Source organism: Lissotriton helveticus, chromosome 1_1 (genome assembly GCF_964261635.1).
Source record: "Lissotriton helveticus chromosome 1_1, aLisHel1.1, whole genome shotgun sequence".
In the NCBI taxonomy this organism is placed as follows: domain Eukaryota; kingdom Metazoa; phylum Chordata; class Amphibia; order Caudata; family Salamandridae; genus Lissotriton; species Lissotriton helveticus.
In genome coordinates this window covers 1,952,718,652-1,952,735,737 of record NC_136057.1, presented here as the reverse complement: position 1 = coordinate 1,952,735,737, position 17,086 = coordinate 1,952,718,652, and the positions used below count along the sequence as shown (strand labels likewise).

At 41.5% G+C, this 17,086-nt stretch overlaps 1 protein-coding gene across 1 annotated transcript in view; it reads right to left on the bottom strand.

The window, feature by feature from the left end:
- The window catches only part of KCNT2 (potassium sodium-activated channel subfamily T member 2), a 1,660,679-nt gene that overhangs the window by 136,937 nt on the left and 1,506,656 nt on the right, over positions 1 to 17,086 (bottom strand). The window contains exon 22 of the mRNA XM_078650345.1: positions 7,602 to 7,707. Coding sequence (XP_078506471.1) covers positions 7,602 to 7,707 — 106 coding nt within the window. The remainder of the gene's footprint in view (positions 1 to 7,601; positions 7,708 to 17,086) is intronic.

Genomic DNA, 17,086 nt, shown 5'->3' with positions numbered 1-17,086 from the left:
AAGTTATTACCTACCTCCCAATATACACAGAAGCACTCTGTACTCTGGGTGTTTGATGGCTTTCATATGTTATAATGAGTATGCGCAGACAGTCCCAGCATGCAAAACACTACCTTTTTCACTTCAGGATTTGCAGACACTGTTTCCCAGCACCCTTACCTGCACAACACCAAACACAATTTTCATTCAGTTTCTTATTAACAGGTGTGTTCAGTGTTTTCTATATTTCCCACAATGTACTAATGTACAGATACTGCAATTCCCATAATGCACTGATTTGTGGCACAACTGTTACATTTAAAAAATTCACTTACTGGTGGCGCACAAGGATGCACCAAAAACATGGTGTCCTGCCACTAGTATATAGAAAAAATCTCTACAACAGCCCTTCTTTGGGTCACGCTTGCCTCTTTATGATGGCTAAAGTGTGGTGGCATCGTATACAAGGTCCAAACTTAAAAGGGATCAAACACACCGTGGAAGTGTGTGGAGTGTTAATGTTTACAATGTCCAGACACATGCATCGCAGACGCTGTCCCCAGCGGCATAGTGTTTATGGGCACATCCTTTCCTTGGCTGATGCCTTTCCCTAATACCAGTGTTTATTTTTATAGTTTTATTTCTATGCATAGGGAAAATAAGTGCTAGTTAGAGTGCCTAAACTTCTTGTTTTTCCATGTCAACAACAAACTGACAAAGTAGAAGATTGAACTCATAGCATATAGATCGTGTGGTTTTATTTACGTGGAAATTTTAAAATTTCTCATGTTCAAAACTTCAGTTACTACCTCTTTTATAAAGAACATTGTTAATTTATATCCACTGGGTTCAGCAAGGATCGGTTCTCTTTAGGACCAGTGTATGAATCGGCTTCTCGGACCCCATTTTTATGCATTATTGTAGGGTACTATCACACAAAGCTATTCTTTTTGTTATTTTGTACATTTGCGAGTACTTTTAGAGTAAAAAAAAAAAAAGAAATCCACCATCAAACCCATTCTTTTTATATCTAACTTCTATAAACATTCTGTGACAATGTGGAGCCTAATGTAAAACATAAAATGAGCACAAATAGCTACAAGTTTGTTGCAGTTGCGTTGTAAGGAGTAGCTGGAAGAATTTCTAGCTCAAAATAAAGTTTGTTTTCCGAGCAGTGCACATGTAACCTTGTTTTTGTTGGTTGTCAAGGCATCTCAATGTGTTTGGTAGTTTTTATTTTGTTAATAATGTAAACGTATTTCACCAAAAGCCATTGAAAAGTTTTTTTTAAGTTTCAATCTTCAATCAATATTTACAAGTACGAGTGACGGATTTCTTTTTTTTTTCTCCAAAATCTGTGATTGTGTCCCGAAAAGAGTGGCCTCAACATCTGTTAGGATAGCGTTGTTTGTAGGTATTGTGTACTTTTGGTTTCACCTGGAGCACAGAGAAAACGGTATTGAACTGTGAACAGGAAGAGGTCAATTTAGTAGACATAGGACGTGGTATTACCATGTTGCTCATTGCAAGTAAGGCCTTAGTCTGAAGTATTGCGTTAAGGTTTGTAGGCCAAATTACTGGAAAGATCAATACACTTCCAACACAGCCATGAACACGGGGTAGTAAAATCCGGAATGGTTAAGCCTGGGCTTGAATTAATGTTTCAGGAATGGATGCCCCCGTCCTCAAAACTACTAGTGCCTTCTTTGCCCAAACACTGGGCAATATCTCTACCTTTAACAAACGTCATACCTAATGCATTGAAAATGCTTGTTTTTAAGTATGGCAACAAACTTAAAAAAATGCACTGAAGCTGACTATGAAAAATATTTAGCTCTACTGCATGCTGCAGCACTACCTTTAAAAAACATTTTTGGGCTGTATTTGTTCATTTCCTTTGCAATTCCAGTGGATGATATAAAAAACTAAATTTCATGGTGTGGTATTTTTAATTTTTATTGTGAAATCTAAGTCTTTGGCAACCATTCAATTTTATAGATCAGAATTTTTGGCTGCCATTAATATCTTTCACTAGGACCATTCCCCAAGACCTAACACCATAAATGTTATACTGGTTTCTGATGAATACCTATTTCATGCACCTTTCAGTTAAGAAAATATATGCCCCCGGTAAAGAAATGGACCGAGGTGGCAGTACAGTTAAAGAGCATGTGTCTGGCCAGGGGTCTGAGGGCAGCAAATGGACGTACCCCGTCTGACCAACGGGGGGCCCACACTTTTGACAATATAAGGGCAAGTAGTCGGATAGATTACATCTTTGTAGATGTCAGAGACTGGAATATGTTAGTGGACATGAGGGTTACACCCAGATTGGAGAGCGATCACAACCCGTTGTGCTTGCTCTTCCAACTAAACCAAGGAGTAATAGCGCCAAGATCGGGAAAGGGTATTACACCCCTGGACATTGTCTCTTCTAATAACCAACGCCATGTTAAGTGGGCAACACTGCTAGATAAGCCAGAGCAAATGCAAGATTTAATGGTGGCAGTGGCGAGCGAGGTTAGTAGTTTGCAGGATCATTGTAATGAGCCCAATTTTAATAAACTAATTGAAGAGTCACACCCCAAGTTGTTTTCAAAATTACAGAGGTTTTTCTTAAAGCAAGTTAAGCAAAAAAAGGGTGCACATCCCCCAACAAAGAAAGGATGGTATGATCAATCCTGTAGAAGAGCACGACAGAAATTAAGCTTGGTGCTGAGGAGTAAAAATAGAGAAGAAGTCCTGAAGGCCAGGGATGATTATAGAAAAGCACAAGCTAGGGCAAAAAGGTTGTGGGATGAAAATCAGTGGCTGGATCTAAAAAATGCCTGTGCAGCTAAGAAGCAAAAGGAGTTTTGGGCAATCATAAAATGGGGTAGGGGTGGAATAGCGGAATGCCCAAAAAATCACGTGGCAAAGGAATCTTGGATTGAATTTTTCAAGCCGCAATATTCTTGCAGCCTTCCCCTCGGGTTTCACCCCCCCCTATGGTATTTTATAAAGAGGAAGTTTTCACAATAGGGGATGTAAACGGAGCACTGGATGGGGTGACAAGAGAGAGGGCCCCAGGTATTGATGGAATATCGGCCGATGTATTTTTACCTGACCGGGATAACTGGTGCCAATATTTCGTATGGCTTGCAAATTCCATAGCACAAGGAGCCATAATACCTGTCTCATGGAAGGGAGCGGAGATCATCCCAGTTTTTAAAAAAGGGGATAAGGCTTTACCAAGCAATTATAGACCCATCAGCCTTATCGATTCGGCACAAAAACTGGTGGGCAGAATGATACAAAATAAAATACAAGCTTGGATAGATGATAAGGATGTTCTTTCCCCGTACCAAGCTGGTTTCCGCCCCCTTACTAGCTCTATTGACCAGGTATTTCACTTTTTAATTCTTTACTGGAAAAATTTGACCTTGGCAAATGGCCCATTGTATGCCGTTTTTGTCGACCTAAGGTCAGCATTTGACCTAGTGCCTCGACAAAAACTATGGACTGTCCTTAGTGAGCTTGGTATCAGACCAGAATTACTGACATTGTTAGTCCGAATGCACGAAAGCAACGATGCCAGGATTCGGTGGGGGACCCAGGGCGAGGTCACTGATTCTTTCCCCGTAGAGCGTGGGGTGAGACAGGGATGTGTCCTGGCTCCCACCTTATTTTCTCTCTATATAAATGGAGTAGTGGACTATCTCAAGAAATCACCAACTGATGCCCCAATACTTGGTGGGGTGCGGGTCCCAGTATTAATGTTTGCTGACGACACGCTTCTGGTCTCGCGAACCCCTAGTGGCTTACAAAAGACAATCGATGCATTTGGGCATTTCTGTCAGATTCGGGGCTTAGAACTAAACACGACAAAGACCAAGTTCATGAATATGAATCCTGCTAAACAATTTAAGGGCACAATACATTTTAATGGGGCAGCGTTAGAAGGGGGAACACCCATCACAACGCATGCGTTACATCGCATGCGTTTACATCGCAAGCGTTACAACGCAAGCGACGTTCCGACGCGGGCCATTACTACGCGGCCCCTTACATCGCACAGGCTTTTACAACGCATGCTTTTAAAACACATGTGCTGTAATTGTTCGGGTCGGGGTTATTAGAAGAGACCGCATGTGCTGTAATTACTTCAATCTGCATAGCTCCTTTATTGTCTGTATCAACGAAATATATAACAAGAACATGGAAATGTGGAAATGGGTACTCGGAAAAAATGTAGGGGTGTGGGGGGCTGCATGTGAATGCTTGCGGTCAAAACGTTTGCGATGTCGGCACATTGGCAGAGCGCTCTGCTCACCTACATCTGATGTGCACTATTCACAGCTGTCCCAAAATGATGCGTTGACAAGGCTCTCACCAGGCACCTCTGCCCTGACTCGCCCCATGCAGTGCCTTTCCTATGCGACTGCATTCGCTCACCAAACGCTTCTATTGTAGCCTTCATTGCCTGCTGGACTCACATCATAAAGACCTTCATGACACACTTACAATTGAGTTAGCATAACTCACTTCACAGCAAGTCCGTGTTCTTAAGACAGTGTGGGGGGGGGAGTGGGGCGTCGTAACATATCTGAAGCAGAGAATTGCTTAGCTGGCAGGTTCACGGTGGTACGGCTGGCTGAGACGTTCATCATTCTGGTGCTGGCAACATGGGTATCACCAGTTTTGTTATAATATCTATAGAAGAGTGCCTGATGAATTCACTTTCGATGCAGTCCGTGTTCTTAAGACAGTGGGGGGAGAGTGGCACGTGGTAACATCTGAAGCAGAGAATTGCTTAGCTGGCAGGTTCACAGTGGTACGGCTGGCTGAGACGTTCATCATTCTGGTGCTGGTAACATGGGTAACACCAGTTTTATTCTATAGAAGAGTGCCTGATGAATTCATTTTCGATGCACTACACATATGAGTCACTGCTGGAGCGAGGTTCTTGCATAAGGCTAGATGTATTCAACGCGTGGTTAAAGCATGTGATGTATCAACATAACATCCATCAGGGAGCACTAACTGCAGGACTTGGCACCATGGTCGGATCCAAGATACCACCTGAGCATGTTGTGTGGATCCAATAAAGGCATCTGCGTGTGGAACTTAAGGCAGGGTTTGAACCCTGATGCTTTCAGAGAAGACATCTGACCAGTGACAGTCTAAGCAGAGGAAAGATTTGAAGGTGAAGTACGGAGAAGGCGCTCCGGAATCTGTTGATTATGCACGGAAGAAAAGGAACCGAGGCCAATATGCATGCTGGTGTCTGATATACACTGGTGTTATCATGTCTGGCAGGTAGGATCATGGCTGAAGCTGAACGACACCACCTGGCAGCACTTGAGAGCCCCTACTGGGGAAGTACGGTTCTAGCTGAGAAAACCGTTTCACGCCTCATGTCCTGTTATTCAAATATGAAAATGCTGCAATGTAACTGCTGCTTATATAAAGCGCATCAAAGGCAGGGACAGGTTGTACTATTGATGGTGCAATTAGTCATCTCTTACCGTAATTGTCGGTCCTAATGAATGCAGCACCTAGGGGCAGATTTATGAAGGGCTTGCGCCGCCGGTGCGTCACTTTTAACATGGGAAAAACTGACGCACCGGCGGCGCAAGGCCTTCATAAATCTGCCCCCTACTGTCTTGTAAAGCGGGCAATGCAGTGATGTATGATTCTGGGGCCCTCCTATGCCTGTCCGAATATTCATAGGGCCGGGGTAAACTAAATTCATGCAGCACCTGGTGTCTTGTAAAGCAGGCGCGCGCGTGGGTGATGTGGGGGCACATTTTGCTGAAGGAAGTCTGTCGGTGAATAGTGCCGGAGGAATGTAAGGGTTGCGCATGCTGTTTGTGCCCTATGGAGCCAGGGGTCCCCGGTTCAAATCTCGCAACATCCTGAGAATGCAGGCAAATTAGTTAACCTCCTCGTGCCCATGTACAGCGTCTGGATGCCCTTACCGGGGATACGCGGCGCTGTATGCAGCTTCAAATTAACCAGCTCAGGTACATGCAACCGTTACCTAATTAAAAATATACAAAAAAGTGGGGTAAATAGAAAGGAAATGATTAGCGTCGTGGGGAGAGAGGGGGGCAGATGTTAGAGGCGGGATTACGCATTGGGTCAACCAAAAATGCAAAAACTGTGGTAGGACACAAAGAACGCGTCGTCATGACGTGCGATTTCATCGTCTGCGATGTTAGGTACTTGCAAATAGGAAGCAACGCAGTTGCGTTGTAACTACGTGCGATTTAAAACATGACGATGTTTTGGCCTTTGCGATGTATTCAATGCGTGGTTAAAGCACGCGATGTAATGATGCGCGATGTATCAACATACATCCCGTTAGAAGAGGTGGATGCTTTCACGTACCTTGGTATTTCCTTGCAGGGCAACATGAAGTGGAAATCTCATATTGATTCTGTGGTCTTAAAGTTCCACCAGCTTGCTGGGGCCATAGCACTGAAACATAAATCTTCTCTAACTAAACCTATCCATCCCGTGATGGAGATTTATGGTATGAAAGTGCTGGGTGCATGCCTTTATGGAGCAGAACTATGGGGTTTTGCTAATGTTAGTGTGTTGTCAACTGCGGAGAATAAATTTTTACGTCGGCTTATAGGAGTCCCGCAGAGCACTCCATTGATCCCACCCCTATATGACCTAGGGAGGAAAAAGATAGAGGATCTGGCTCGGTTGCGACCACTGCTATTCTGGAGGCGCATAAAGACAACACCGGAACTGGACCAATATGCATCCGCACTTATGGACATTATCAGTTCAGACCGGTTCCACAAAATAACCTGGCTCAATGAAATCAGGAACTTGCTGCAAAAACTGCATCTAGACAACCTATGGTCTACCACTGACCCTACAGCCTTTCCATCCAAGATGTTGTTAAAGAAAATGTATTGGGACATGGTACACCACTCTGCTTTGACTTCCAATCAGCCCTCTATGTTGACATTCCAGTATCTGGAGACTAAATTATCCCCAACTTGCGAACAATACTGGGACTTGATTACAAAACCCTTGGACAGAAAGCTGTATTTTCAGTTCAGAGTTGGTTGCCTACCTCTAAATGCTTTCACTTTAAAATGGTCACCTAATAATGTTAATACGTGTTGCCACTGCAAGGTCCATGCTGAGGATATCCCACACTTCTTGTTTGCTTGCCCCCTTTATGCCGCACCAAGAAGTAGATGGCTAAAACCAGTGTGCAAGAATCTGGGGATAAGAAGATACCAAGAAGCACTTAGAATCTTAAGATCAAACTGCTCCCCTTGTCTTGCAATTGCCCTAGCTAAATATTTGGGCTGGGCATGGATCATACGCACCCGCACTTTAACTTTAATGAAAAGTGATTAATGAACAGTATTATGTTTTTAGCTGGACTTACTATCTGTGATCTAGGTACAATGACTTTGTACTTTTAGCTGTAAAATTCTTTTTTAAAAACATGAATTCGCCAGCATTTTGTATTTAATGTGTATTTTAATTGTTGTAACTTAGTATAGTATTTATTCATGTTTAGATTAGGGTGAAAATGCTTTTATGACAATGCTGTCGAATAAAGCTTTGAAACTTGAACTTGAAAATATATTTTTTGAAAGTAGTTTTACCTTGTCAAGCCTCAGGCAACAAAATGGCACTTTTTCTTGAAGCAGATGGCAAAATGTGGGAGAACTTCCGATGTAAGGAGAGTTTGGGGGATACCCTTTGGAATATCTAAAATCAATAAAACAAAGTTAAATTACGGGATAATTTTCCCCCAATTTGCTGCACAACAATCCAACTTAAGGGGCATTTAGAAAAACAAGACAAACTGCTTATCATGAACATACAGTAACAGAATATATAATATAAGGCAAGACTGAAGATATGTCTCTTGCGTAAAGGTATAGGAGAAGCTTGAATTAGCTTGTGATATAATAGGCTAATCACATACTAGATACATATATTAGCATGTCAAAACTGAATCTGAAATGAACACTTTCTTGTGAACATATATTATCGTTATTTTTGAGCCAGGAAAACGTTGATGGAATTCAGCTGCATGTAACAGCCATCTAGTTAGATTTAACAGGATCGTAGATGGAATAGAAATACATTTGTTAAGAGTTGATATGTTTTTCCTGAAAAAGAATACTGGGATTTGAGGGAACTAAATTCAAGCAACAGAAGCAGCTTTCAAATTGCTTGTATCTTTGTTTTTCTCTAATGCCAGGTATGTGTTCCAAGGCATGACTAGGGGACTTTTTGGGTGAAATTATCTCGTTTGACAGTATTAAATATACATGTCAGTAGCTAAACTATTGTTTAATAAATTTACTCCACAAATGAGCCACTATGACTTTCCACTGTTCCATCATGAGCATTTGTTAAGGGCACGGATTATGAACATCCATCTCTGTAGGGTCCTGTTAGCCTCTGTTCATGAAAGTGCAAATTGCAGCTCTTATGTTAGCTTTTATTTAAGCATCACTGCACACATGTTCGTTATGACCATAGGTGTACTGGAATGTTAGGCTTGTCATCCTTATGGTGGTATTTTCTCAAACGTTTTGCCTGATTACGTCCTCTTTTTGCAGATTCTTTTTGTTGGCCTTGGAACTCTGAGCACTTTACTACTGCTGACCAGTGCTCCCCTAAACATAGCAACATTGATGTATACACAATTGGCCTATTTAGTTTACATATTAGTCTCTTGTAAAGTGATAAACCATATACCAGGGTCTGTAATTAAATGCTACTAGTGAACATACCCTTGCCACTTAGGGTGAAACCTTGTGTTTGCCTTAAGTGGCCAAGCATTTGCCAAAACATTGGTCATGTGCTCATTGCACCACTGTATTCAAGCTAGTCCTAGGATGCTTGTTTCCGGTCAAGGAAGGAGCTTGCTCGGCAAGTCAGGCTGGACTGTTCCCATGAGGGACAGGGTCAAGACTGATTTGCATGTGGCTGGGTTCAGACTGGAGCTGTGTGGTGAGCAAACAAACAATGGTTTAAACGCTGCTCTTTGTGACTGGGTTGAGTGTTTGCATTGTTTAGCATTCAGTCCATCATTTGTTTGTTTTGCTTTTGTCACCATAGGTTTCTTATAAGTCTCTTATAAAGTGATATACCATATACCCAGGGCCCGTACTTAAATGCTAGTTGTGAGCATACCCTTCCCACTTAGAGTGACACCCTATGTTTGCCCAGAGAGGCTCGGGGTATGCTTGTTCTTTTTGCTTTTGTCACCGTAAGTGGGAAGGGTATGCCCAGACATGGATCCCATGCTCACTGCACCACTGGATTCAAGCTAGTCTGGCTGATGAGGGGTGATACCCCAAGACCGGTCCCAGGATGCTTGTTTCCTGTCCAGGGAGGACCTGGCTTGGTAGTGCGGGCTGGACTGTTCCCATGAGGAGCAGGGTCAAGACTGATTTACATATGTCTGGGTCCACACTGGGGTGGCGTACTTAGCAAAAAACAATGGATTAAACCCAGATCTTTGTGACTGGGTGTGTGTGTTTGCACTGTTCATCATTCTGTCCATCATTTGTTCTTTTTACTTTTGGAAAGTGGACATTTATCTACTCTTACTGCTCTGTGTGCCTGCAGCCTGTCTCCAATACACATCTGGGGTGGGTGACAGCTACTCTTTCTGCAGTCCCTCTAGACAGCTACAAACACAGGAAGGTTAGGTGTGTCTAAGTACTCATCAGCATTTGTATGGCTCTTACTGGGAAGGGAGTGAGTGGGCCAACATTCACATCTGACTAGGTAGTGGCCTGACACAACACAAAGGGATGACTAGCCCCCATAGACAGTCTGACACCACGGCTGAGGAAGAATGGATACTTGTTCACTTCAAAGACACTTCTTTGAAGGCACCCCCACTTCAAAGGCACATTTGGGTATAAATACTGGGTCTCTGACCCCACTGAATCAGACACTTATGAACCTACAAATGGATGCTGCATCAAGGACTGACATGCTGCTGGACTGTTGACCTGGGAGGCCAACAGTCCAGATTTTCTCTTGTGCTGCTCTGCTGCCTGCTGCTCTCTGATTCTGCTGAGGAGAGCTGCACTCTGCCTTGCATCAAAGTGATCTCCAAGGGCTTGTTGGCTTGCCTCCTGTTGTTTGAGACTCAGGGATATCAAATATCTACCCCATCTCCTGGTTTACTGGAAGTGGACCCAGATACTCATTGTATCTCCACTCTGCGTGTAGCAGAACCGGCAGAATGACTGTGTTTCGGGAGCAGAATCGGCGCATCTCTCTCGGAACCAATGCATCACCTCCAGAGCCTGACACACCAGAACCGTACATCGTCGCCACAGTAGTCTACAAAGATTGACACATCCCTTGACAGCGTGGAGAAGCCCGGTGCATCGCACCTCGGAACTAACACATCTCAGCACTTTATTCTCAAACTGAAGCATCGCCTCCACTGCTTGGAGGAAATCGACGCATCACCTCGCCTAAGGGATCAATATCAACTTATTGCGTGAAGCGTTGCTCAACTGCTTCCTGCATCTCGCTGTTGCGACCCGGATAAGGTATTTTGTTCACTGCGGCATGTGGAGGTCTTGTAGGCAGCCTGTGCTCCATCATGGTGTGCCCAAATATTGACTTTCTCCCAGTTCATTGCGACCAGATGACCCACATTGATGCTTCTAGGTGCTAGAGCTCTTTTGTATTCTTTAAAAAGCCATTCAACTTCCACTTATTGTATTTTGCCAATTTGGTTTTGATTTATTTATAAAATTATTGTCTATTTTTCTAAACATCTGTCAAGTCATTCTGTGCTGTTTTCATTGTTCTACTGTATGTGTTGCACAAATACTTTACACATTGTTTCGTTAGATACGCCTGACTGCTCCGTGCTGTAGTGTAGTTCCTATATTCCCAATAGGCTCTGCGTATTGGAATAACATAAACGACAGTTTAGACATAGGACTTAGGTCGACTAGGTCTCTATTGAATATGTTAGACTTAATTGTGAATGCCAGCTAGCTTAGAGGTCACTAGAAACTTTCTCGAGTAAACAAGAAGGTGTTAACTTTCCTGAATAGACAAGAAGGGATTAGTTTCTGACAACCGCATAAACATGACAACTTTGCACCCTCCAGAATAAGGAGTATATCTCCAGAGTCGCGGAAACAATAGATAACTATTTTACTCAGTCAATCGTACATACTTAGTTTCACCAGAAGCACAGAGAAATAGAGAGACGGGCATTTTCAATAAAGTAGGTTATTTATTGAACAGTCTTCTTTCTCATGCAAGAGAAGTGAGTTGCCACAATTTCAATACTTGTTATAAAGTAAAATGCGTACAGTAAAAGGAGTATTATAAAATAATAATGTAAAAGCATGGTATGGTTTCTAAGCCATACGGTGTTTAAAATAGATAAAATATATACATATATAAAACCATGACTAAACGTACTCAACTGGTGCTTCTAAGATACGCCTACCCCGGTGTACCTAACCTAAGCCTAGTACGTGGGAAGGAGTAAGTGAGCTGCAGTTTCAGTTAAGATAGGTCTTTGCCAAGAATCTGAATCAAGAATTCTCTAAGGGTCTAATCAGCTCCGTACCTTGTTTATAGAATGAAGGAGGTCTTGTATCTCTCTCTCAGGACTCGATCTCCCAGCAACCCGCAAGGGTGACCAGGAAACCCTGGAGCTGGATTTCTCGGCAGGAGAAAAGGCAGCGTCTCTCTCAGTGCTTCAATGGGAGGGTCGGCTTCCTTCGGCACTTGCCACAGCAGGGCGTCGGGCAAGTAGATAGCTGATCTGCTCCAAACCACCTTGTGTTTTGCTAAGGCAGATGCTGGTATATTTATTCATGGAAGGTGCCGAGTTTGACGTAAGGTTGGACATAAGACGTCACTAAGAATTCGAAGTTCTTTCAGGACTCCTGGAGTTCTAGGACAAACCAATACAGAAGCAGGGGGAATTCCCGGGCTGCTGGAGGCTTGGTTTGTTTAAGAACATGTTGTGCTTTCTAGGAGTCTATGGGAGGAGCCTTGCCGTATTTGGACTGCATTGGCTATGACTTAATATGGATATGATTCTTATGCCTTAATAAGGATATGATTTGTTATAACCACATAAGGGCATACATCAGGAATATTTAAATATGGTCCTCGATATGTTTACAACACCCACTCCACGTATAATGTCCATCATTACTAAATACTAAGCAATTTTAAACATATGACTATGCATGTGTTTTCCATCCCACCCCAAAATACATAAAATGCATTTGAAATGGTATATACACGAAAAATGAGTGATATATGGTACGTTTTCAAGCAGTGGTATCATTCAGAAAATGCATATGAAGTACTTTGAAATATTGGCTGAATGAATCATGAAAATTACATGAAATGGCTCTTAATACAGAAGAGAAGGTCGAGACCATTTCATCACATATTTATACAAGATTGTACATGTGCTAGAGGCTAAATCAAAATATTGTCTCTAGAGTTTCAAAATAGAAATCTTGTTCTCTAAGAATAGTTCTACTTTAAGCAGAGTATCATGTGCCAAAAAAAGGTAAATATTTTGAGAACGTGGAAAAATAATTTCGCTTTCAGGGCAAAAAATAGTTCTATGGTTTTTTGAAAGTTCTGTTTTTCAAAATTGAAGGTCGAATCCAGAGTTCAGGGAACGCTATGTGCTCAAAAGTTATTCTCGTTGTTAGGAGAGAACATTAGCTTAGATAGGCTGGCAAAGAATTTGTCTACAACAGTAGTTGAAAGTTGGACCAAGTCCGAAAAAGTAGAAATAGTGCAGATATGAGAAGAATTGCTGTCATTGGTGTTCAGATCAGCAATGGTCACAGAAGGTGGTACCTGTGTGCTGCTTTCATCTCGTACCTCACCGTCACCTAATCGTAATGGTGAGGTTTCAACGAATGCCGTCATCAGAATAGGTAGCCGCTGGGGACAACACGTTGCATGACCCATTACCGAACCAAGCAAAGTATTGATATCCAAAGGTACTGCTGATGGTCGTGTGAGACAGACGTCGAACACGCATTCTTCTCCGCATAGCAGGCATTGTAGAACAGGTAGGATGCAATCTTGCCAGATAGGTCTAAATGAAAGAAACCACGTAGAATTCGGGTCTCTTAGCCGAGCCATGCTGAGTACTTTAGTTATCATTTCTCGGTATCTCATCGCTAGGATTGTTTCTGCCATGGTAGCCTGAGTTTTGTTTGTGGCTGGATTTGCCATATCAGAGCAGAAGGAACAAAACTAAAATTCCTGCTACGAGTCCCAAGATGAGAGGCAGGCCGCCAAACACAGAGGGCACGACTGCTTCAAAGGGTGCTAATAGTCCCGAAAAAATTGTCTTAAATACATGTGCGATGCCACTGGTATCAGACATGTTTAAAATTTGACCTAACATTTCTACGAAATGCACAGGGCAATTTGTTGATAATAATGCATGTATCTCTGCCGCTGCCTTGCAACTTGCAGATCATACGTCTCTCTAGACGAGGTTAAAGGCACAGTTGTTTGTAAAAAAATGGATTTCATTCTGCTTAAAGTATCAATTCACATAGAAGAGATATTCAGAGAAGGCCATATCGTTGACTCCTTGTCTGGTTTGCTTTTTGGATACAATACTTGCATACAGCAAGTGACCATGGAAGTTACACTAACGAGATAGGCCCTTCCTGGCACCATGCCACAACAGCTGCGGTCACTTATTATAACGTAACTGCCGTTGGAAAGTTGTCTGAAAAAAGGCTCTATCTGTGTAGCCGGGGTGCCGTGCAGGTGGCATGAAAGGTTATTTGATGAACCTTGGCAGGCTCCATGCAAGTTTATTCCTTGACACAGAAGTGTACCGCTTAGTGAATTTTTACAGCTATTACCACTAAGAAATACCTCTTTTTTCCCCCCACTGTAACATTTATGTGTATAAGGTAGATGCCAGGTCGACTTGATGTAACCTTTACCCAACCTTTCATACAGGCCTGCTGGTATATGCTTTTGGCAATATTGAAACTGAAAAGTCGTTATCGGAATTCTAATTGTGCCATGTATTATCCATTCAATGACGGGTCTTTCAGAGACTGTCAATGGCAATTTTTCTAGTTTTCCAATGCTCAGCACCGTATAGTCTGGTCCTTTTTGTGCCAAAGAGATTTGTTTATCAGTAAGGTTAAAGATAGAAAATAATGACGTTGTGTTGATTAGACGCCATGGCACGTAGCCTGAACGGAGGTTTTGTAACGTCCAGCCTAACTGTACAATAGAACGTAATTGGGACTGGCCATGTTGAAACATTAGCATATCCTGTTCTATTATATCAATAGCAGATGATACAATGCTGTCCAGTGAATAAATTCTGGAGGACAGAGTCGTTAACCCATTGTCCACTACAGACAGTGATTTTTCCAAATGAATACGATCAATTTCTCATATTTTTTCGGCAGTTTCAATTTGCATTACTTTACAAGCTTCATTGTAAGCAGCGTATATACCGGCGTATATGAAACATTTTTTGACGCTGTTTGCAAGGTCCCAATATGAAATCTCGAAAGTCAGCACCTTCTTTAAGTAAAGTCAAGTGTTGCTTAATTTCAGGCAGTGTGGATTTCTGTAGCCATTCGAGGCATAGTTTCCCTACACTGTATGTTGTAATTATCCCTGGATGTTGTCTCTGGGATTATCTTAGGTCAGGCCTGTTCTGTTTGAACCCCTGTCTTTTGTTCAGGAATTTATTTTGACAGTTATTAGTGTCTGTGGGCCAGATCAACCATTTTCTCCAATCAGGATTAGTTCTGTTTTGTTGTAAAATATGGGATACATCTATTTCCGCATCTGTAGAGCTATTACTATCAGGTATGGGCTTTGGTATAGACGGTTTGGTTAAGTCCTTTATCTTAGCTAGGCCAAGACATATTGTTTGTTGAATGGTGTCATTCAGGAACATTATTTGTTCTGGGATCATGCTGGCTCTGAATAATGATTCTAGACCTTGTACCTGCCAATCTCTTGTATCCCAGATGGTTTTTGTTTCAATGTTGTTTTTCCAAAATTCAATACCAAATGTAGACATTTTTTCATAAAATTTTGTGGAATATATCAATTTAGTGTTTGGCAACATGTTTTTCATTCCTGTCTTATTTAACATTTTAAAATAAAACGTTTCTAGATCAGTGATGTTAAACCCTGAGAAGTATGGGAATTTCTCATAAAATGTTTTCGAGCTGCCTTTTGGCGATGTTGGACAATGTTCCCATTGATTTTAAGTAAAAACATTCCTAGGATTAGCAGATTTGTGCAAATAGTGATGCCCATAATGATTAAAGCAATACATTTCTTCATACTTTGATGAGCCTTCTAAATAATCATGTACTGTAAATTTTGCTGACATTTCTAAATCTGACATCAAATTATGAATATTTTCAAAGTCCCAATCGTCAGAGAAAGTACTAGGTGATACAAAGTCACTTAATGAAACCTTGAACTGATGTGGATATCTCAAAAGTTCAACCAGGCCATAGATGTCGTAATCAGTAGCTTCCCATGCTACACCACCAGGTATAGGAATGGCTGTGATGTTTACTGATGATAGTTCTCTTTTTTCAATGTGAGAGATCTGTGAGGCTTTAGAACCAAGTTGATGTTCTGACTTGCTGTGTCCATTGTACTGTATTTTCCATCAATCATTCTTCCCAAGCTTAAAATCAAAATGAGCCAGAGTAGGAGGAAAAGTACACCTAACACAATCCACAATTCAATCCATGGTGAAATCAGATATGTTTCTTTGAGTTGATGAAAGAGTTCAGTTGTTTTTCTTTTGAAAGTTTTATTTGCTGGCGTTTCTTCATGTTCACTTGGATTTTCAGAAAAGTCATCGAAATTGATAAAGTAGCCAGATGCAGTTCTGTCAATTGTTGGAATTGCTTCCGGATTTTCTTTTTTTTTTAAAAGTTTTTTTTATTGACAAACAAGTCAAGGTGATTGACAATCTCAATTTGCAGGAAAAAACCACAATGCAGATACATAACAGTATACAATAGTGCAGACTCTGACATTTCCTATTATCTTTATTTAACCACGTTTACGCCCCCTGATAACAAGAAAGAAAAGCGCCTGACCCTTTCTGGACAGTAAAATCATCATCCCCCTAAAGCATGCATAGCCTGTAACAGTACAAATTTTACAAAAAATTATCCCAAAATCTTAGCAAACTTAGTCTGTAACAGTACAATTTTTACAAAAAGTTGTCCCAAATCTTAACAAACTTCCCGATTGCTTTAGTTCCTCTAATCTTGGCAAGTGAGCCTTCCATCGTATAAATTTCATTAACAAAAGCCCACCACTCGGTCGTATGGGGAGGATTCTGAGAGATCCAAGCTCTAGCTACAACCAGTCTAGCACAGGACAGAAGAATATTTAACAAATCTTTATTAGAACTATTAGTAGAGTGTATAGCCAAGAGAACTGAAGCTGCAGATATTGCAGAATTAATCACTTGTTTTTGAAGTAAAATATTTTCTATTGCTGTCCAGTACTTTGTTAGTCATGGACATGAATAAATCATATGTATGAGGTCTGTTGCCACCAGACCACATTTAGGACATTTAGTACGATCACTAACTGGACTGTTTTGTGGCCATTTGGAAATTCTGAATGGAGTATGATATAAATGACAAATAGTCTTGTAAGATTGAAGCTTTAAGCTTGAAGAATGAACCCCTTTGTTGATGTTCATTAAAGCAGCGGAGATATTCTGGGCAGTTACATTAAATCCTAACCTGGTAGTCCATTTTAAAGCCATTTTAGGACAATCGTCTATTCTACTTTGACTAAGACACTTGTATCCCACACTGATTAATTATTTCCTATTCCCCGAGTAGAAGCAAGTCCATATATCCGAACCACTCAGTTCCTTCAGACTCATCTTGCGAATTAAAAAATCCCTTATTTGAATGTATTTATATTGCATAAATTGAGGCAGTTTATACAAGAGTTTCAGTGTTTCAAAATGTAGGAGGCCCCCTGTACCATATAAGTCTCCTAGTGTCTTAATACCATAATTAGCCCAGTCACGCCCTGTTTTATTGCTAAAAATCCCGCGAAG